The sequence below is a fragment of the Oncorhynchus kisutch genome, linkage group LG17 (assembly GCF_002021735.2).
Source record: "Oncorhynchus kisutch isolate 150728-3 linkage group LG17, Okis_V2, whole genome shotgun sequence".
Classification (NCBI taxonomy): domain Eukaryota; kingdom Metazoa; phylum Chordata; class Actinopteri; order Salmoniformes; family Salmonidae; genus Oncorhynchus; species Oncorhynchus kisutch.
In genome coordinates, this window is record NC_034190.2 from 54,075,961 (window position 1) to 54,098,998 (window position 23,038).

The 23,038-nt window shown below is 45.5% G+C and overlaps 1 protein-coding gene across 11 annotated transcripts in view; it reads left to right on the top strand.

Moving 5' to 3' along the window:
* Nucleotides 1-23,038, top strand: part of LOC109907909 (agrin) — a 271,660-nt gene that overhangs the window by 109,143 nt on the left and 139,479 nt on the right. For 8 of the 11 annotated variants that reach the window (XM_031794088.1, XM_031794091.1, XM_031794082.1 and 5 more), the window contains one exon: nucleotides 13,845-13,883. In XM_031794088.1, the coding sequence (XP_031649948.1) occupies nucleotides 13,845-13,883 (39 nt within the window). Of the gene's footprint in view, nucleotides 1-7,491; nucleotides 9,756-13,844; nucleotides 13,884-23,038 lie in introns of those variants that run through there. The other 3 variants (XM_031794087.1, XM_031794092.1, XM_031794090.1) reach the window with 3 other exon arrangements.

Here is a 23,038-nt window from a genome sequence, read left to right on the forward strand (position 1 = left end):
CTGTCCCCGCTCCACGTTGTTTTCACTTCCGGCTTAACTACCCACTCCAGTCTGCCACTCGTCTGCAGGGCTCTGTCTAACTATGCAACTGCCTCAGTCGTCGTCATGGTTTTGACCGTTGTTGTTCCTCATCATTTGCCTCGTTTATCAGTTTTCCCCTCGAATATAGACTAGTGAACGACGGTGCAGTAGTGTGTTCTCACCGTTAATTGAGTCACAGCTGTCGTGGTGTGAGGTGATGAAGACGGAGAGTGAGAAGTAATGGAGATCATGTAATGATGTACAGTACTTCTCCCATCTCTCTTCTCCTTACAACTCCCTCAGCATGCGATATAGGTCTTGGTAAACACCCAGGGGGAATCTCCAACAATCTGAAAGGGCCTGCGTGGAGTGCCCCAAGTGCCGACACACTCAACACCTTTTCTATTGATTCAGGCCAGATTGTTTTTGTTATGTCTCGTCTTTTTCGCATTGATGCAGTTCAGTGATGAAGCCTGGAATTGCTGTTTCCAGAAAAACCTCTGCAACTTGAATGTTGTACACGTCCTATCGGGAATTCTGGCAATTGTTTGAGATTTTTCATTTGCTGTTGATCAGAGGACACAGTGACTGGAATGCAAACCAAATCTGCTATTCAGATTCCCTATAGCTTCTTTACCACAGTATAGCTGGCCATGTTCTAAGGCCTAAACCCTAAAGTCTGTTTAAAACTACTACCCAATGAATGTCTGAGGAATGGGTGCACCCCACTGTGTGTCTGTGAGTGTGTGTTTCTGTCCATCTGCACACAGTTGCCTGTATCAAATCAAATCAAATTTATTTATATAGCCCTTCGTACATCAGCTGATATCTCAAAGTGCTGTACAGAAACCCAGCCTAAAACCCCAAACAGCAAGCAATGCAGGTGTAGAAGCACGGTGGCTAGGAAAAACTCCCTAGAAAGGCCAAAACCTAGGAAGAAACCTAGAGAGGAACCAGGCTATGTGGGGTGGCCAGTCCTCTTCTGGCTGTGCCGGGTGGAGATTATAACAGAACATGGCCAAGATGTTCAAATGTTCATAAATGACCAGCATGGTCGTATAATAATAAGGCAGAACAGTTGAAACTGGAGAAGCAGCACGGTCAGATGGACTGGGGACAGCAAGGAGTCATCATGTCAGGTAGTCCTGGGGCATGGTCCTAGGGCTCAGGTCCTCCGATAGAGAGAAAAAAAGAGAGAATTAGAGAGAGCATATGTGGGGTGGCCAGTCCTCTTCTGGCTGTGCCGGGTGGAGATTAAAACAGAACATGGCCAAGATGTTCAAATGTTCATAAATGTCCAGCATGTTCGAATAATAAGAAGGCAGAACAGTTGAAACTGGAGCAGCAGCACGGCCAGGTGGACTGGGGACAGCAAGGAGTCATCATGTCAGGTAATCCTGGGGCATGGTCCTAGGGCTCAGGTCCTGAGAGAGAGAGAAAGAAAGAGAGAAGGAGAAAATTAGAGAACGCACACTTAGATTCACACAGGACACCGAATAGGACAGGAGAAGTACTCCAGATATAACAAACCGACCCTAGCCCCCCGACACATAAACTACTGCGGCATAAATACTGGAGGCTGAGACAGGAGGGGTCAGGAGACACTGTGGACCCATCCGAGGACACCCCCGGACAGGGCCAAGCAGGAAGGATAAAGGAAGGATCTTATTTGACAGACAGTTGGTGTGTCTCAAGGTTAGGAAGATATATAGATGTCTTCTAGCTGTATTCAGGCTGATTCACCCTCCGCCCGGCAACAGCCTGTCTCTGGGCTAATGGAGCGACCCTGTTTACCTCCGTGTCCAGAACACCTGTGTCAACGCGACCTGCCGACCTCCTACCTCAGTCTACCGTTGTCACAACAACAGACAGAGGGAGAAACCTCTACACTGGACATGGGTCTGTGCTGTGGCTCTTGTAGGGAAACACGTTTCTTCACAGTGTCAGTGTGTTTCATATGTTTCATTTCGTCAACTACGGTGCCATAATCCTGCATCTTCTTCCTCTCTTCGCCTTCTTCTACTTTCAACCCTCGCCTCATTTCGCAGTAGCCTGTTAAAAGGACTGGGAATTATTTACGAAAACACAAAGAAGCCGTCTTGCAAGAGAAGTTGAATGCGAGGCGTTTGATTAGGAATGTAAATCATTTATAACCATTTCTTCTTGGACGGCTTCTCAACGATGGGGATTGTGTGCCAATTAAGATTCCCTCTCTGCCCTCTATCTAAGAGGATCTGGCTTGACGGAGAATGAGCAGCAAGTAGAGGATAGAGAGAAAGAGGGATGAGAGAGAGAGAGGAGAGAGTTCATTACTGTAAATGCAAATGAAAGAGTCCCAGTATATAATAGCTTGTCACTGTCAGCTAAAGTAAAAAGTGGCTCAAGTGTGTGTGTGTGTGTGTACGTACATATGGACGTGCTATGTCACCGAGAATCGAGGTAAATCAGTGTTTTTGATGTACTGTCAAAACATAAACATTTGAAATATTTTTAATGTCACACTAGTCAACTGTTTTCTTACTCTTGTTGAGTGCATCCTGTATGGTATATGATAAATAGATGATCACATTTTGATTTGGTCCAGCAGGTTCTTCCTGTGCTGTGTGTGGGCAGTAGATATCCCTCGTGCCATTTGGATTGTTTGCTTTGGACATCTCCCCAGCAGCCATCTGACATTTCAACATTTACTTTCATTTATCGCTTGCAGCGCTGCTACTCGACGCTGTTGCACGCCCCTCTGCATTCCATGACCTCTCTCCCTGACCCTTGACCCTTGGTGTACCCCCTCAATCTATCCCATAGTACTCTGACCACAGAGGTCATTGTCAGGGAGGAACCTGTCAGGTGAACCACTGTGGTTCACACCGCTCATTAACATTACAACACAACATCGACTTATGTCTATCTGATGACTTGAACATCATGCACTTTAAATCAGTATCCATGACATAGACCAGGGGTGCCTAGCTACGATCCACCAGCTCCTGCTGGTTTTCATTTGCCTTCTCCCTGGGAAACCAGGTGCATGCAGTCACCAGCCAATCAATGACAATCATTGATCAAGGAAGTACCAGGTGACTAACGATAGCGATTAGCCAGCAGGACTATGGGACTGGAGGAATTGTGCAGTGCACCCTTGGTGCAGACTGTGTAACTTCACCCTAATGTGGCCCTGGTTGACAGATCGCTGCCTGGGCCAGAGACTGACACCTGAATCAGCACCCAGCTACATCACTGTACCTACCCATTGTCAGGGCTGTCTGAGCCAACAACAACTGCTCTCTCCGTGGATCACCGACACTCACTGTACCCTGACACACACCACCCCATCCTCCAGTGCCACGCTGGATCACACTCCACATGTCCGCCACATGGAAGAGCATCAGTCTCCAACTAGCTTGGCGCTAGCAGAAAAGCTCCCGCAGTTCTTTCCTCTGTTACTCCTCTCCCTTTTTTCTTTCTCTCTCATTGCACAACCATTGGAATAATTTCTTTAAGGGCCATTAAGGGAAAAGTGCTGGGGATAAAAAATGAATAAACAGTTTGAGTCGACAGAGCATGGAGGGTATTAAATGCTCAGATCATTATTGTTGTTAGCACTGATGAAGAGGGAGGGGGAGGTGGTTGAGGAAGCAGAGGGCTAATGAATGAGTGGCTGCTGCTGGTTAGTTCCTCTCCATTAGCAGAGTAGTGTGGCAGTAGTGGCGGGGATGCCTAGGGGGCTCAGTACTGGCCCTGGATCAGTCTTCAGGTTACTGCCACAATGGCGTGGGAGATCTCAGCCGTGCCCAGCTATTCTGGGCGGTAGGTAGCCTTGTGGTTAGAGTGTTGGGCCAGTAACCGAAAGGTTGCTAGATCAACTCTCCGAACTGACAAGGTAAGAATCTGTCATTGTGCCCCTGAACAAGGCAGTTAACCCACTAGGCCATCATTGTAAATAATAATTTGTTCTTAACTGACTTGCCTAGTTAAATAATGGTTAAATAAATGTAAAAAAATCTTACTTGTGCGGTCTGCTGAGACATGAGGAGATGGGGCTATTGGAAGAAGAGAGGGGGAGGGAGGTAATGACTGGAGGCCTGTGCTGGTGGTGAGGAGTAGTAACTGAACTAGGATCAGTTACAGACAGCAGAAGACTGAATAACAACCCATAGCAACAATCCAGCCAGCAATACAATAACGTCATAACAATGAAATTATCCAGGATCAGCTTTTCACTGCATTCTGAGACAGGGTCAACGGTAAACAGCTGGTAAATGAGACAAGAATGGCTGTTAAACAAAAGCAAAGTTTATCCCGGATCAGCGCCAGTTTCTTCTGCAATGGGAGTGGGCTGAGATCACACTCGTTGAGCTCAACTGAAGGAACGATGACGTCACTCACTGTCCTGTGTGTGTGTCATGGCGTGAGTCATGTTGTTAAGAAGAGACCACCCTGCTTTGGAACATTGGTACATCCACGCTCCCACTTAGATCACACAGTTGATCACTAGCCCCAAGCGTAACAACACCATCCTGTCTTCAGAACTGATCTGTCTGTTTTGTTCTCTATTTCTCTGCCACTCCTAAACCCAATGAAGGATAATGACATTAGACATGCACAGCTGCAAGGGCCCCTGGCTCTGGCTTGCCCCCCCCTGCACCCCATTCCCTATCAATATCCAATCTCTTCCTCTATCCGGATTTGTGGACGGCAGCTTGGACACCCTGTTGACTGGGAAGTCTGGGAATCTGCTGGAAACCAGAACGCTGTAATTTATGGTGATTGGAGGTAATCCTGAAGCAAGACAATTGGCCCACCTGCTAGTGGAACTGTATAGGGCAGAACGTCTGGGCGTCTCTCCATGGGTTTGACAGCACGGCTGGATTCACATGGCAATTTTTATCTCAATTTAGCTCAAACATGTCTCATCACTCCACTTTCCTCTTCCCTGCTTCCTTTTGGGTTATTATGGACAACTTATTTCTCATCTTCAATTCATGTCACATTGCAGACACCCTGTCTACGTGTCACAACTGTACACTGCACACTAAAACATTGAACACAAATGTCCCTAACCCCCATTTTACCATAATCTAAGTTGTTATTCAGTTTGGCGTACAGCTTTTTCATACGGCCTTTGATCAATTAGCTCGAGACGTTGGTCGTCTGGACGACCAGGACGTGTGCTCGACTGCTCTCACATCTGATCCCACATTCTTTTTGTCACCAGTCACCCATGCAAACGGTGCAACCCACCGAGAGTACAGAGACATAACACAAACTGCATGCTAACTCCTTTTGGTTGGACCGTCATCATGTTAAAGAGGGAGTCAGTCCAACTCTTTTGGCTGCTTTATGGAAATTGGCATTTCAAAGCACTCTGAGAGAGATGTTAACCTTTCGCGATATCAGCGCATTAAAAATGGATCAGAGATGAGCTTTGATGTGAACAGAGGATTCTATTTGGGTCATGTTGGCACTACAGTGAGTGGATCAGAAGAGCAGCAGCTCGGTGGCGCCCTCTATTGAATGGATTCTGTTTAGGTACTTTAGGTCACTGTAGGAAGATAATGAGTTTGTTGCTTTTGCGTACCATGTCCTGAGAGACAGGCTTAAGCAGACGTCTGGGCTGGAGTAGCCTACCTGGCTAGGGTATCATGTTGTTCTGTGAGGGCATAGCTGAGCCCTGGGATGCAGGCTGCAGCTGGTGGTTGAACACTGCCTGCCCCCTCCAGGGTGACTGAGACCTGGGTGACCTTGTGTTCTCTGGGAGTTTACCTCCAGACTACAGAGCAAGGGGTCCCCGCGGGGCCAAACAAGACAGGGACAAGACCGTGTCCAAAGAGATGAATGACTTGCGATGGTTAACCAGAGCAGATCCCCATCCTGTGTGTGTGTGTGTGTGTATGTGCGTGTGTGTGTACGTACGTGTATGAGTGTGTGTGTCAGAGAGAGACTGAAAGAGATGTGTATTTTCTGTGTGTGTTTGAGAGATGTGAAGGGTTAGTGTATGTTTGTAGGTGTGTCTGAAAGACACAATGGGATTGTTTCCTCGTGCGTCTTCTGTATAAATGAAACTACTTTATGCATCACCGTGTGTGTATTCTTTAATGTGTCGTCGTGTGTGTATTCTTTAATGTGTCGTCGTGTGTGTATTCTTTAATGTGTCGCCGTGTGTGTATTCTTTATGCATCACCGTGTGTGTATTCTTTAATGTGTCGTCGTGTGTGTATTCTTTAATGTGTCGTCGTGTGTGTATTCTTTAATGTGTCGTCGTGTGTGTATTCTTTAATGTGTCGTCGTGTGTGTATTCTTTAATGTGTCGTCGTGTGTGTATTCTTTAATGTGTCGTCGTGTGTGTATTCTTTAATGTGTCGTCGTGTGTGTATTCTTTAATGTGTCGTCGTGTGTGTATTCTTTAATGTGTCGTCGTGTGTGTATTCTTTAATGTGTCGTCGTGTGTGTATTCTTTAATGTGTCGTCGTGTGTGTATTCTTTATGCATCACCGTGTGTGTATTCTTTATGCATCACCGTGTGTGTGTTCTTTAATGTGTCGTCGTGTGTGTGTGTGTGTGCGTTCATGTGGGGCAGAGGGTGGGGGGAAAGAGACAGCGAGATGGACAGTAGAAGAACATAAAAACTTGTGATGATATATACCGCCTTGCATCTGCCCTGCTCGGATGATCACTTGTCATTGTGTTGAGTGAGTAGATACCTATGTATGGTGGGTTTTAAAACAAGCTGTGACCGCCCCCAATTTTGACCTCATTATAAGTATCGAACAGAAAAAATATATTTCTTTTTAAAAAGCGCATAAAATTACATGCTATGGATTAGGTGCATATTTGTTCTCCTCAGATCAGTCGCCAGCCCTGCTGAATATAAATATATTTATTTGAGTTATTCTTCTCTTATTTGACACGGGGGGAAGGGGGGACACACATGTGGCACGGTGTCATGAAAGTGAGCGTGGAAAACAAAAATCCCCTGTTTGAATATGATTTTAATTGAATATGGGCTTATTCATGTGTAGCATATAGAATGAGGTTTTACAGAAGCATGTTGCCAGTAGATTGGAAGTGTATTGGCCAAATTAGCGTTTGCAAATTGGGCAATATTTGATTGACCTAAATGTACATGATTGTATTCCCCCATGGTTTATTTTTCTGCTTTCACTTTTAACACTGTGTGTTAAAAACCTTAGGATAGATTCTGACCTTAATGGGTCGTTTTCTTCCTGATTCAGATTTAACGAGGATGTGGGTGACATTTTTAAGAGACCAATCCCTCTTTTGTTTTTTTGTTTTTTCTTGCACTGTTGCTGCCTCCCACCCCAACATGACCCAAGTATTCCCAAAAGCTTTTATTTTCCCTTGTCTTCCCCCCTCCCCCTCTTGCTCCCCCTCCCCTCTTTGTTAGAGACAGCTCCTCTCTCTCATTCCCCCTCTCCTCTCCTGTCTGCGCTGTCTTTTCCTTGGGGTTGAGGCAGGCAGGGAGAAGTGCTGCTCTGGAGAGTGACGGTGCTCGGGAGACAACACGCTCAGCCGCTGTTGTAAAACGCAAGAGGTGGACGAAGTGTCAGGCGCCACCGCTCGCCTGTTCTTCCTCTGTCCTCTCTCACTCTATCGCTCTCCTGCTCTGCTCTGGCTGTCTCTATCTGCAGCTCGCTGGCTGGCTACTCTCTCTCTACCTCCCTCTCTCTCTCTCTCTCTCTCTCTCTCTCTCCCTCTCTCGTTGACTAGGGCTTGGCTGGCTGAGCAGCAGAGTGAATTAACACAGTGGACTACCTGCTGCCTGGGGATTGTGTGCGCTGTGAATACTCCGTGAATACGCAAAGCTCCAAGTTGTTGTTTTGGCTGCCAGTGAATGGGCCTGTCCCTCGGAGGAGCAACTCGAAGGAGATCATCCGCAGCCAAGCCCAGGACAAGCAACCGGGAGTAGCCTCTGGAGCAGGAACAGACAGAAGGAGTGGAGTCTTGTGAAAAAGGAGAAAAAAAGAGGGAGACTGAGCCAGAGAGAGAGTGAAATGAGCAACTGAGCAGCTTCTACACTCAATGAAGAAGGGGTGAATAAGCGACTGCTTTTTTGAAAAGGAGAAAACCAACTTGACACTCTCGGACAGAGGGCGGTAACAAGACCCCCCATGCGATTTGTTTTTGGATGAATATGCCATCAGGGGTGGACAACACGAGGAAAGAAAGATAAAAAGTCTTCAGGGCTTGTTGTTCATTTCTGGCACAGACTTCTCCCCTCTTTCTTCCCTCCTCTCTCCATTTCTTTTGTGGGTTTTCTTTAGTCTGTGTGTCGGGCTGAGGTTTGTCGCTTCTCTGTATAGCCGGACTCAGGCGGAACAGAGCTGAGGGGAGGACAACTCATGTTGAGGTACAGAGCCGGGGGCGTAAATTGTTCCCCTCTCCAACTTTCCACCCCTCTCTACTTCTTCTGACCTGTTTTCTCCAGACTCCAAGGGTGGCCCCCACATGCGAGTGGCGAGGGGGAAGGGGGCCACAGTGTTTTGAACCGAGGAAGTGGGTGGTGAAAAAAATAATCCCCTTCACGCTCCTAAGAGCATATGGTTAATCGAGTGGTGGCCAGCTGCTTACTAGCCCCCCTGCTAAATACGCTAACGCTAGATACAAGTGCGCAGCGACGGGGGAAGCTTCGTGCTCCGTGCTCGGAGAAGACAGTCGCATTGCCGTGTTGCTGTTGCCTTTATTTCGGTCCTGACTAGAGCTATAAGGAACAATAAGCAGGCGGGCAGCCAAGTGAAAACAAAGAGCCGGTTGTTGTTGTTTTCCTTGGAGCGTTTTGTAAGGAAAAGAAAAGGAGGCTAATGAATGTCTTCAGAGCGCCAAAGCTGCCGGAGCTCTAGCCCCAAGCTCCCAGTTTATCAGCCACAGGAGGCTGGAGAAAGATGCTCCCCCGCCAAATCACCAGCAGCTACTCTTGACGAATGCTGTGGTAGTGTGGTGGAACCTGGCTTGTGTTGTGAGGGCTCCTGGGGCAATAAGGAGACCAGTGTGTTTTGCAACAGTGGACCAGTGCTGCAAAGAGATCAAGGAGGCTTCTTACTGTAATTACTGTTGAGTTACTGTGGAACTTTGGCACCTTTTGATCTAGCACGTGCACACACACACACACAAACAGAGACACATACCCACACACACATTTACACTTTCATATTGTACATATACTCACTCCACATACGTACACACAAATCTGTTGTCATCCCCTTTCCAGTACTTGTATTAAAATGGAGGTAGCGTGGACAGCTGGTGGCCTATAGCAGTACAGGCCCACACCCTTCTGTCCTCTTCCCACCAATGGATGTTATTACTGTCCAAAATGAGTTGCCTGGAAACCATTGAAAGCTCCTCGACGCATCTTTCTGAAAGCAGCTGCGACTCCCTCCCCACGGCGGAACACAGCTGGATTCCGGGCTGAATCTACCAACCATTACCAACCAGTCTATCATTCTCTCCTCCCTCGTTTCTGGTGTCATTTTTATTCCTTGGTTCTTTGGTTTCATCTTCTCCCACTCCGTTACCCGTACCTTCCCACCGGGCGTACGGACTCTGGAAGTGGAGCATGACCAGCTGCCATTACCCCACGCCGCCCCCGGAGCGGGACCGGATGTACCAACACAAGGTGTCCCTGGTGGTGCGCTACTTTATGATCCCCTGTAACATATGTCTCATCCTGCTGGCCACCTCCACGCTGGGCTTCGCCGTGCTGCTCTTCCTCAACAACTGTACGTCCACCAATCGTACTACCACACACATATGCACGCACCCCATATACAACGTACTCCCTCTGTCACCCTCTAGCCATGTGTGTTTGTGTGTCATGGTCAGGAGTATCAAGGCTTTATATGTGAGTGCATTTGTTTGCCAGATGTGTATGTATACTTGGGGTGGGGGGGTGCGGAAGAGTATGCATGGCTTTTGGTATGAGAAAAGTTATGGGTCGGTAGGATTTCGCTTAGTTTACATAGACTATTAAACACCTTACAGTCTCTCAGGTCTTTTACTCTGCTGAGAAAAGATATGAAAGACTGGTCCACTTGACCTCTGGCGGAGCTGTCTGAAAGGCTGGGGCTGGATGAAGTGGAGGGATATCTCAGACGTTAAAAGTCAGCTTTCCCTCGACGCACAGTCCCAGCTTCCTTCTTTTGAGTCCTTTATCTCCCCCAAAGCCTTGGCATTTCCTTTGAACTGTGGGATAAAGTAGCCAGATTAAATGCCTTTGGACGATAGAAAAAGCTCTTGGCATGGAAAGTGTCCCCACTTTGAGCGGTTATCGGCCTGAATAGAAAATGCCACGATGGTGCATAAGCTTCTGTCTGTGCTTCGCCTGGTGGCTCGCTGGTAGATGAGCAGCAACATTACCATTAGGCAACACGAGAGTGACCTTTTGGAGAGCGAGCTCGACGCAGCGACTTGCCATTTCATAAGTGTGTTTTGGGGGGGACGTATTGTCTGTAAGTTGTACATTGGGGACTATCTGTCTCTCACTTCAGAGTTGTACATAACTGGTTTATGTCTTGCCTGAATGACACAGTTTTCAGTAGTCCAAAGCTTTATAATCAATGAATGTCAATTGGTTCTTTGCGATGGGAATAGGAACACGCCAGTATCACTGGAGTTCCGATTCTGTCCTGACACCCACATAGGTGTGGCACCACAGGAACATCAGTATGTGTTCGATAGCACTGCTTTATTCAGTGTCACGTATTTCTCAGCACTGGAGTCCCGTGTCAGATGAGTTGCCTGTGCGGAAGGTTCAAGCCTAATCAACACTCCATTTTTTTTCTCACTTTGAAGGTGTTTAAAACTGTCCGGAGTATAATCATCATTGCACCCACGTGAATTAGCATTACGGAGACTAAATAGGAGTAATGGCGGAAAAATCTATAAAGTTACATATTAGGATCATATTTTTGACACTATATCTCTAGTCGGTTGCACGTGCACCAAAACTCCTTTTATAGCTTGTTCTCCATCTTCTTTTTAAAGGGTGAGCCAACATGTTTTCAGCACTTTTATTTCCATGACTGATGGAAATTAAAGTGCTTATGGGTCTCTCTCTTATGGGTCTCTCTCTTATGGGTCTCTCTCTTATGGGTCTCTCTCATCCCTCTGCAGCAGACCAATAGTGAGCAGTATGTTTGGAACATTGAATTGCAATAAAATCGCAGTATCGAATCGCAATACATATAGAATCTTGAGAATCTCAATACATATCATATCGGCACCTAAGTATGGTGATGATATCGTATCGTATCAAGCTGTGAACTCTGCGTGGAAATGACAATATACACTTTAAATAGAATACGGGCATCAAAGCATCCCTGTGAATGTCCCTTTTAATCTGTCTGTATGCCTCTCTGTGCCTCTGCCTGTCTGTCTGTCTGCCGTCTGTTTAAGGCTTCATTCCGAGCCATGCTAGCCCGCCACGAAGCTATTATCAGCCTGAGGATTTTCAATCACGTACGAGACACGTCCCGGGGGCTAAGGATGCCACTGCATTAGATCTTGAATAAAATAACCAAAATGCACCACTTTAGAATTCTGAAAATGCCCCCCCCTCCCCTCTATCTCTCTCTCCCTCTCTATTTTCTCTCTCTGTCTCATCGACGGGGGCGTTCCAAAGTGAAGTTCATTCATAACCCCTCCGTGTTACTGAATCAATTTAATCCAGACATATTCCATTAGATTTAAATACAAACTCAGTGAGAGCACTCCATCTCCACCTCACAAGCTAGAGAGAGAAAGAGAGCGAGAGACTGGAGAGGGAGAAGTGAACGGAGCGCCATTAACATGGAAAGCTCTTGCTGTGTGGACGGAAAACTGGTTTGGAGAGGAGCTGGAGCGAGAGAAAGGGGAGGACACAGACCTCAGGTCAGAGCGAAGCGTGGCCACACAGCTTGTCCTCTTCACACTGTGGCCTGGTTCCTGGAACTCTGTGGGGGAGTAATTTACCTACTAGAGAGGAGAAACATGCACACACACATACACACCACACACTGATGCACATAGACAAACCCCAACACACCCTAATACACAAACATGCACATCAAACACGCACATAATAGATCTAGCGGGAATCAGTTCTGGATGCTTCAATCACATGCGTACACATACAAAGGTTTGTGTTGTATAGGGACAGCAGACGGCGATGGGAAAGGAAGATATGGTGGTAGAGACCTTATCTCCTCCTCTCAATATGACCGAGATGGAGACATTTACATTTGGTAAACATTTAGGAGATTCTGTTGATTTGCTGTCATGTGCTCCAAGACACCATATGGCAAATACTGCGTGTGTTTGCGTTTTAGGAAAGGAGAGCAGATGTGTGTGTGTGTGTGTGTGTGTGTGTGTGTGTGTACATGTTTATCTACATGTGTGTGTGTGTCTGTGCTATTGTTGTGCCATGTTGTTTTTGAAGTCCCCGGGATTGAAATCTGTTACTGTCATGATTGCCTCGGAAACCAGTTCAACAGACACTTCATTATTCACCATTGCAAACACAGCGTCCCTCCCTCCCTCTTGCCTCTCCCCCCATCCTCTCTCTCTGGCTCCCTCAAGCCCAGCTGTTGACAAGCAATTGTAAGTGAGCCTAAATTTAAACTCTGCACTGGCAACCGTTAACTGTGATGCCGTCGTCAGGTAGCGAGCGATGCCGGAGACGCCTCACGCCTCCGAGCGAGGACGGCCGGGAAGGCGAGAAGCTCCGGCGGAAAATGTGTTAGCTGGGTAATTGATGTGATGTGATTTTATCTTACTCATTATACCGGGTATGCAAGCCTACACAGGAGAAAGGTGCGGCGGGCTGGCCTGACGCGAGCACGGGCTGCTCAGTGGTTTGGAAAGGCGAGTTGGAGTGCAGATGGTAAAGGTCGCTGTCACTGAACACTGGGGGTCTTAGATGCTTTGCTATGGTCAGGTGATGTAAGAGCATTTACGGCACTGACAGATTCAAGCACATGCTTATCTACTTACAGTGGTTGGTGATGCTTCACGCATCGGTTTAAAGTAGACCACTTTGTTGCTGTTCCAGTCATTGTGTGTAAAGTGAAGCTCATTATTTTCTATAACAGTGCCGCATCGTGCCCAAACCCCCATTAAATTTACCCTTCGTTAGAGGTGTATGTATGTATGCGTATGCATGTCTGTGCTCTAGAAATGCCCTCTTTGTATGTTCCTATAGGACACCAGTGATAGATGTAATGTAGTTGTGCCATCATCGTATCATCTACCATGGTACCATTACATCATAACAGTACATAACCCATGCATTACTGCAGCAGGGTCATGATGTCATATCTATGGGTGAAGGCAATTAGTTAAGTCATTGGAAAGAAAAACCAGACATGGAGGTGGGATGGGATCAGTTAATTTTGCTGTGTAGTCCTCTTCAAGGGAAATTTCATTCGATTAGGCTTATTTGAGGTATAAAAAAAAGTCCATGAAAGTGGTAACTAAGATAATAATGAAACAAAACCTGAGTATGTTTTTCACAAAATACCAATTATCGGATGTTTTCATAGGTGTCAGGTGTGGTTTGCGAATTGAATGGACCATTAAAATTGTAAATATCCATCAACAATTGAACGTCTATCATGAAAATCTATTAATTCTGATGAGCTGGCTCTATTGAGCCTCTCCATCCCTCAGATACTCTATTAGAGCCTGTTTGATATACCCAAGCCAGAGGAGAATCTTCTTCTCTGCTTTTTGCTGGAGCAACTCAATTACTGGGGTTCACCCCATGGGAAAGTCCTTGAATCTCGCCTTAACTAAAAACCCATTTCTAACTCTCTCTCTTTTATCTCCTCCAGACAAACCTGTTCACTTCACGCCGGCCCAGCCTCCTGATGGTAAGTCCTCTGACAATTCTCACTCTACCCTACCTTTACCGATTGACTACATAGTTTTGGCTCCCCTACAAATAATTACCTCAGAGCTGCTCTCTGTATTCTTCACCTCTGAGTCCTGATGCTTTTAGTTTGCATCACCACCTCCACCTTTCCCCCATATGGCCATTGATGATGACTTGATTGTTCTCATCTCCTTTAAGCCCAGTCACAGCTGTGCAGTAGCTTCTACCGGACTACTGCATCTCCAGCCTCATGATTCAGTAATACTAGTAATCTTCCCTCCTTCCCCATTCAAAACGTCACTCCTCACACCCCCTAGATGTAGGCCAAGGATACACGGAGGCTCCAGTTTTTCCACTATGCCCAGCCTTGTTATCCACCATGCTTTCCGGGCCTAATTCCACAGATGGCAATCTCTGTACTCTGTGCAGGGCTATTGTTTCAGTTGTTTGGCGGGCGAGCGACGAGAGTCATTAATTAAACAGCAACAATTTATTGGCAAATGGCGGATCTCTACACTCTTTAATTGGAAGGAAACAGCTGGTTTCTGGTCATGAATATTTATGATGGCAGCAAACACATGAAGCACTGTTTGGTAGCCCCCAGATTTCTGACAGACAGACAGACAGTTGAGGTGTACTCCTGGTATCGCTAGGAGGCATAGCCTTATCCTCACAGTGTGGGGGGGGGGGGCTACCAAGCCAAAGGTTGTAAGAAAAACAACAGGCAGAATGCTGATAATGATCTGAGCCCCTATCTACTGAAGCTGTGAACAAAAGGCACCTCTGGGGGCTCAACGACTCTGTCCGATAATTGCTCAATCACTCTCTTCATAGGTCAGCACATTTGCAAAAGCTGTTTTTGAGAAAGGGCGCTGTTGTGTTCAAATGTGTCCATTTAGAGTGGCTTTAGACGATGAATATGATGGCCTCGCCGAGTCACGACAATGGCTTTTGTCAATGCGAAATGGGTGTCCGTGGTCTGTACCTGCCGAGCAATTGAGCTTGATTGGAGCATTTCTCAACTTCACCCTCACCTTAACACCTGGGGAGAGGAGAGAGACATCTCTGGTTTTATTTTTCAACTCCTTTAATCAAAGTGAGGTGCTCCAAAGGTCCAATCACACGGCATCACGATCCGCCGCAGATATTTGTTTACTTTTTAATGACATGAGATTGCTTCAATAAATGATTTGCGCTCGCGACGAGTGGAGATTCTCCGTTTTTGTTGTTGTTGTTGTTGAAATAAATAGTGTCACCGAGCCAAGTCAAGTACGTGCCGGTGAGAAACTGAGTGCAGTCAGCGAAGCAATACAGTACATCTCTCCATTTTCCCTCCAAAAATGGTGGCTTTTATCGATCGCAGGGGCGCCCATTTCCCACGTATTCAAGTTTTGGCTGGTCTGAAGGACGTTTGTTTCTGCACTAGTCAAGCGTTTAAAAGGCTCTGCTGCTGGCCCATAATTACATTTCCAATAGTCCTGTAGGCTCTCAGTCAGCAGAACAGGATTGTTTTTTTGATCCAAACATAGAAGAGCAGCAGTAGACATCTGCAGTCTCCAGTTAGCCCTGAGGGACAACGTTTCTGCGGATCATTTAGTTGCTGGTGAGATTAGTGGGCCAATTAGAGATGGCCCAAATACACTAGCCCCTCTCCTACGACTAGCTGAATGTTGTGCCGTGGGGACATGGTGGTAGCCTACCAAGGCTCTTATACAGCGCCTCCATTAGTCAAATCTGTTCTACAAAGGAGGGCTATTCTACTGAACTTGTCCTCAGTTCCAAGGACACACTTCCACATACTTAATTAACCAAAATCAGAGAGATATACTAAAGAATCTGCAGACTTTTAAAATATCCTCTTAGTCTCTGAACTTGTTTTTGGGCAGATGATTTATTCTTGTTAGCGAGAAGAGATGGAGAGAAGTGTTTTTTTTGGGGGGGCGGGGGGGGGGGGGGGGGGGTGAGCAGATCTAGAAAGCCTATAGGGAGACACTGATGATCTGCTGTCTTTGCAGCACGAGTCGAGAGCACTTGCACAGTATTTGTGGCGTGCACCACCTACAATTAGACGGCAGATTCCACCCAATAAATGAGTGCTAATCACCAGCCGAAAAGTGACAAAGTCACAAAGCACCCTCTAATTAGTCTCTCTGCTGCGGCTTAAAGTGCCAGTCTCTGCACTCAGTCCACAGTCATTATTGCCTGTCATCTCCAGACAATAATAAGACCGTTGTGACAGCATTTTGCCCAGCAACAAGAGAGCAAAGTCTCAGTCCGTTGTTCAAGGCAGAACCACACGGGTTGGACTTTGGTGAGGGGTCAGTTCTATTGCATTGAGCCAGCGGCCTTTTGCTAGCCAAGGTTGTCAGTTTAATGTTAATGATGAGAGCAATTTGCATATTGTATACACACACACTTCCCTGGTTCTCTGCCTCTGGTCATTGCAATATTTACACATTAAGCATAATGTAAGTTTCCTCTTTCACAGTCCGATTGCTATAATGGCTATTATATGGTATTGATCTTAACTGGAAGAACAGTGCAGATGCAAAGTTTGGTAACCGCATGACCGTTTGTGCCGTTATTGTGTTACTGTACCAAATTTAGCATCTGAACTATTCTTCAAGTAAATGTGTTTTTGTAAAATGTTATGTGGAAATTGTTAAACTTTGGCCTTGTGCATAGAGTTGCATGGTTTGTTAAACTTTCGGAGTCCAAGCATCGTTCTGTTAACGTGGAATTGTCCTTTTCTATGTGATAGTGTGTGTATCAATCCCGAGGAGCCAGTGTGACTCCAACAGGTAGAGAACCAGTTGGTTCAGTCCTGGAATTCGTTTTGACACTCCTGTCAGTCAGATTTAAGTAGAGTCAATTGTACTCTCAAGTTAAGTGATAACTAACAGGTGAGTGAGAGAGCTTTACTCACAGCCGTAGGTGAACAGACATGGTTAAATCTGGGCTAAATTGGGCCACGAAGACAAAAACAAGGATCCTAATGGGAAACCTGAGCTACCTCCAGTCGGGTTTGTCTCCGTGGTAGCTAGCTGTCTCCCACACCTCCTCTCCTGGCTGTAATGAATACACCGGCTGTGAATCCTTCAATCTGGCGTTTGTCACAGAAAGTGTCCCCCGGAGGATACTCCGTACCAGCAGACATAATAGATGTTTGAATTGAAAAGTGATTTGATCTAGGACTGGGAGGGTTTCTGCGACGAACGGGAAAGTGCTTGTGGGCTTACTTACACACTTCCCAGAACACTTCTTCCTCTTAAAAGATGTGCCAAAACTTTCTCTGCAGCAGCTTTCAAAGACTCTACCCCCCCACACTCTCCACAAACTCTACACAACAAACTCTACACAGCAAAAATAACGGATCCCATCCCACCCCCATGTCTGTTTTTTCTTTCCAATGAGTTAGCTAATTGCTTTCTCCCGTAGATATGACATCATGACCCTGCTGCAATAATGCATGGGTCATGTACTGTTATGATGTAATGGTACCATGGTAGATGATAAGATGATGGCACAGCTACATTCATCCAAACTGGCTGTAATTTATTCAGTCGACGCTTTCCCTATGTTCTTTACAGTACGCCTCACTCAGAAAGAGAGGCAGAATTCATTATGACTAGTCGCTTATCTTAATTAAATCAAAAAATCTACCTAATCTTTTTTGGGGGGAGGTAGGGCTGAGGATGGGCTCATATCAAGATATCAAAGGTACCAGGACTGTAAACGCTCCTCTCTCTCACGGATTGGCATTTTGCTCTGTGAGAAACGAGATTGGCCTGTCATTCCTAGCCCTCGACGAGAAGCAAAAGTGCAGGCTAGCTCTAGTCTCGTGTTTTTTTGCCTTGACATCATCAGGGCAAGGTTTGTTGCCCTCCAAAAGTATACAGACGCATCTAAACCCAAACCTGCACTCTGTACTTCTCTCCCCCGGAAAGTATGCCTCTCCTCTGTACTTTTGTGGAGTCAGCAGATGCTTGCGTAAGCATCTCGCCGTACACACGCAGAGCTCGACGGGAAGCGGCAACCAGGAGAAACAAATTGGGTGCATTTTGACATTCCGCCTGTCTGCACTCGTCAGACTGTCTGACAAGGCTCCCATACAGCCTCAATGAGCAGAGGTGTGATGCGCCGCCGAGTATTGATCTGTGCGCGGAGAAAGGAGAGCCGGGAAAATATGTGGGTCAAAGGGAACACGCGTAGACTGGCAGGGATTGACCGCTGAGTTGATTTGTTCCTGATTCCTTGGCCAGAGTAATTGTTAATGCTGACGGCTGGGGCGTTTTGACATGCCCAGAAATATCGGCCCGCTCAAGCTTGCCTTGCCCTTTTTATTTATTTTTTTATTTTTTTTATTTTTTTTATTTCACCTTTATTTAACCAGGTAGGCTAGTTGAGAACAAGTTCTCATTTGCAACTGCGACCTGGCCAAGATAAAGCATAGCAGTGTGAGCATACAACAAAGAGTTACACATGGAGTAAACAATTAACAAGTCAATAACACAGTAGAAAACGAAGGGGGGGTCTATATACAATGTGTGCAAAAGGCATGAGGAGGTAGGCAAATAATTACAATTTTGCAGATTAACACTGGAGTGATAAAAGATCAGATGGTCATGTACAGGTAGAGATATTGGTGTGCAGAAGAGCAGAAAAGTAAATAAATAAAAACAGTACGGGGATGAGGTAGGTGAAAAGGGTGGGCTATTTACCAATAGACTATGTACAGCTGCAGCGATCGGTTAGCTGCTTAGATAGCTGATGTTTGAAGTTGGTGAGGGAGATAAAAGTCTCCAACTTCAGCGATTTTTGCAATTCGTTCCAGTCACAGGCAGCAGAGTACTGGAACGAAAGGCGGCCAAATGAGGTGTTGGCTTTAGGGATGATCAGTGAGATACACCTGCTGGAGCGCGTGCTACGGATGGGAGTTGCCATCGTGACCAGTGAGCTGAGATAAGGCGGAGCTTTACCTAGCATAGACTTGTAGATGACCTGGAGCCAGTGGGTCTGGCGACGAATATGTAGCGAGGGCCAGCCGACTAGAGCATACAAGTCGCAGTGGTGGGTAGTATAAGGTGCTTTAGTGACAAAACGGATGGCACTGTGATAGACTGCATCCAGTTTGCTGAGTAGAGTGTTGGAAGCCATTTTGTAGATGACATCGCCGAAGTCGAGGATCGGTAGGATAGTCAGTTTTACTAGGGTAAGCTTGGCGGCTTGAGTGAAGGAGGCTTTGTTGCGGAATAGAAAGCCGACTCTTGATTTGATTTTCGATTGGAGATGTTTGATATGAGTCTGGAAGGAGAGTTTGCAGTCTAGCCAGACACCTAGGTACTTATAGACGTCCACATATTCTAGGTCGGAACCATCCAGGGTGGTGATGCTAGTCGGGCATGCAGGTGCAGGCAGCGACCGGTTGAAAAGCATGCATTTGGTTTTACTAGCGTTTAAGAGCAGTTGGAGGCCACGGAAGGAGTGTTGTATGGCATTGAAGCTTGTTTGGAGGTTAGATAGCACAGTGTCCAAAGACGGGCCGAAAGTATATAGAATGGTGTCGTCTGCGTAGAGGTGGATCAGGGAATCGCCCGCAGCAAGAGCAACATCATTGATATACACAGAGAAAAGAGTCGGCCCGAGAATTGAACCCTGTGGCACCCCCATAGAGACTGCCAGAGGACCGGACAGCATGCCCTCCGATTTGACACACTGAACTCTGTCTGCAAAGTAATTGGTGAACCAGGCAAGGCAGTCATCCGAAAAACCGAGGCTACTGAGTCTGCCGATAAGAATATGGTGAATATTGCCTTGCCCTTGCGAAACCACCACGAACAGTCAGTGTATGGAGGTGTTGTAGCATGTCAAGATAGTGGGCAGATTAACTCCTGACAGTGATGGGGTTGGATCTCTGGACAACAGACAGCTAGGTGAACCCTGATATCCCTATCATAGCTGAAGTTTGAAATACATGAAGCTATTATCCACAATAGAAATGTCCAAATGAACAGCAGTAGGCTATGCTTCTCAGGTGTCTCTTGACCTATCATACACATCATATGGCACAAAGTCGACCCATTCCCAATCAGATTGGTAATGGAAGATTTTACGACTGTCCACTCTATGTACTACTTATTCGTAGTTATGTAGAACTATTATTGCACTCGTTAAGGCCCCTTCATAATTGGAACTATACTGAACAAATATATAAACGCAACATGCAACAATTTCAAAGATTTTACTGAGCTACAATTCATGTAAAGAAAACCAGTCAATTGAAATTAATTCATTAGGCCCTAATCTATGGATTTCACATGACTGGTGCAGCCGTGCGTGGGCCTTGGAGTATAGACCCACCCACTTGGCAGTCAGGCCCACTCACTGGGGAGCCAGGCCCAGCCAATCAGAATGGGTTTTCAGTGCAAAATAGTTTTATTACAGACAGAAATACTCCTCAGCAGCCCCCCCCCCCCCACATTCAATTCCCTGGCAACAGCTCTGGTAGACATTCCTGCAGTCAGCATGCCAATTGTACGCTCCGTCAAAACTTGAGACATCTGTGGAATTGTGTTGTGTAACAAAACTGCACATTTTAAAGTGGCTTTTTATTATCCCCAGCACAAGGTGCACCTGTGTAATGATCATGCTGTTTAATCAGCTTCTTGATATGTCACACCTGTCAGGTAGATTGATTATCTATTTTTTACAACGTTATTTAATCTTTATTTAACTAGGCAAGTCAGTTAAGAACACATTCTTATTTTCAATGACGGCCTAGGAACGGTGGGTTAACTGCCTTGTTCAGGGGCAGAACGACAGATTTTTACCTTGTCAGCTCGGGGATTCAATCTTGCAACCTTACAGTTAAATAGTCCAACGCTCTAACCACTGTCGTTGCTCCAATGTGTACCATAAACATCAATGCCTTTCTTAAAATCAATACACAGAAGTATATATTTTTAAACCTGCATATTTAGCTAAAAGAAATCCAGGTTAGCAGGCAATATTAACCAGGTGAAATTGTGTCACTTGTCTTGCGTTCATTGCACGCAGAGTCAGTGTATATGCAACAGTTTGGGCCACCTAATTTGCCAGAATTGTACGTAATTATGACATAACATTGAAGGTTGTGCAATGTAACAGGAATATTTAGACTTATGGATGCCACCCGTTAGATAAAATACGGAATGGTTCCGTATTTCACTGAAAGAATAAACGTCTTGTTTTCGAGATGATAGTTTCTGGATTCAAACATATTAATGACCTAAGGCTCGTATTTCTGTGTGTTATTATGTTATAATTAAGTCTATGATTTGATAGAGCAGTCTGACTGAGCGGTGGTAGACACCAGCAGGCTCGTAAGCATTCATTCAATCAGCACTTTAGTGCGTTTTGCCAGCAGCTCGTCGCTGTGCTTCAAGCATTGCACTGTTTATGACTTCAAGCCTATTAACTCCCGAGATTAGGCTGGTGTAAGCGATGTGAAATGGCTAGCTAGTTAGCGGGGTGTGCGCTAATAGCATTTCAAACGTCACTCGCTCTGAGACCTGGAGTAGTTGTTCCCCTTGCTCTGCATGGGTAACGCTGCTTCCAAGGTGGCTGTTGTTGATGTGTTCCTGGTTCGAGCCCAGGTAGGAGCGAGGAGAGGGATTGAAGCTATACTGTTACACTGGCAATACTAAAGTGCCTATAAGATCATCCAATAGTCAAAGGTTAATGAAATACAAATGGTATAGAGAGAAATAGTCCTATAATTCCTATAATAACTACAACCTAAAACTTCATATGCTTTCATATGTTCTCATGTTCTGAGCAAGGAACTTAAATGTGAGCTTTCTTACATGGCACATATTGCACTTTTACTTTCTTCTCCAACACTTTGTTTGTGCATTATTTAAACCAAATTGAACATGTTTCATTATTTATTTGAGGCTAAATTGATTTTATCAATGTATTATATTAAGTTAAAATAAGTGTTAATTCAGTATTGTTGTAATTGTCATTATTACAACAACAACAACAAAAATTGGCTGATTAATTGGTATCGTCTTTTTTTGGACCTCCAATAATCGGTATCGGTAGCGGCACTGGAAAAGCATAATCGGTCGCCCTCTAGTCTTGATAGATTAGGCTTTTCATCTTTAGGAAAACTCTAAATCCATGGCAGATAAGACATCTCTCTTCTAGTGTTGTTATTTCTCATAACTACAACCTTGCAAAGAAAAGAGGGATGTGATAAATCGACTGCATGCTGTCTTTGAAATAGGAGGATACATTGGTGAGAAATGTAGGTAGGGATTAATTTCTTCTAGCTAATTAATGAATTGGCCATTCAAGGGAGCCAATTTTACTCCCAATAATCTAATAGTAGACCGATTGATTGTGGCACGCGCGGGTTCCATAGTCCCCATCATCGTCCTTTATCCATTGCAATTAGTGTGTGAAACGGTTCATATTTCTATAAATGACTCTTATGTTCTTTGCGTTTGGTTCAGAGAGAGGCTGTTCTGTCCCATTGAATCGGCATGTCGTTCATTTACACTCATTAACTCAGTGAATTATTCAATGAATTAATTTAGTGACTCATTGTTAGACTTAAGCTGGGGCGTGGGGGAGTGATGGACAGGTTTTTACTATCGTTTAATTGTGACTCGTTATGTGAGGAAATAGACATGGCTTACCGCTCTCGCCATTTACTTTTTAACAAGTAGTAAATATATCGCGTTACAAAATTAGGGTCTTCCCCAGTCAATGTTTTCTTTATAGAAAATTGTACCTACTGAAGCATTTTACATCGCATCTGTTCCAAGTGTATCTGCTCTTCTGATGAGTGCGTAGACTTTTTATTACATGCAAATAAGTGCATTTGTATTGGATAAGTTTGCCTTTTATTGTGATCAGTTGGGAGTTTAAAGGCTTGTCAACCTTAGACTTTCCACCTCTGTCTAACCTGAAGAGTGCTGTGTGTACTTTGATATTTACCACACCAGTAAAAGACGGACGCACACACACATTTCTCGCACCAGTGTGTGTTAATGTGTGTGTGAGAGAGAGGGAGGGAGACAGACCAGTGCACTGCTACACTAAGGCCAAACAGCCTGGCAGTTGTATTCAAATGGTCTCTCAGAGGAGCCTGTAGCAGTACATGGA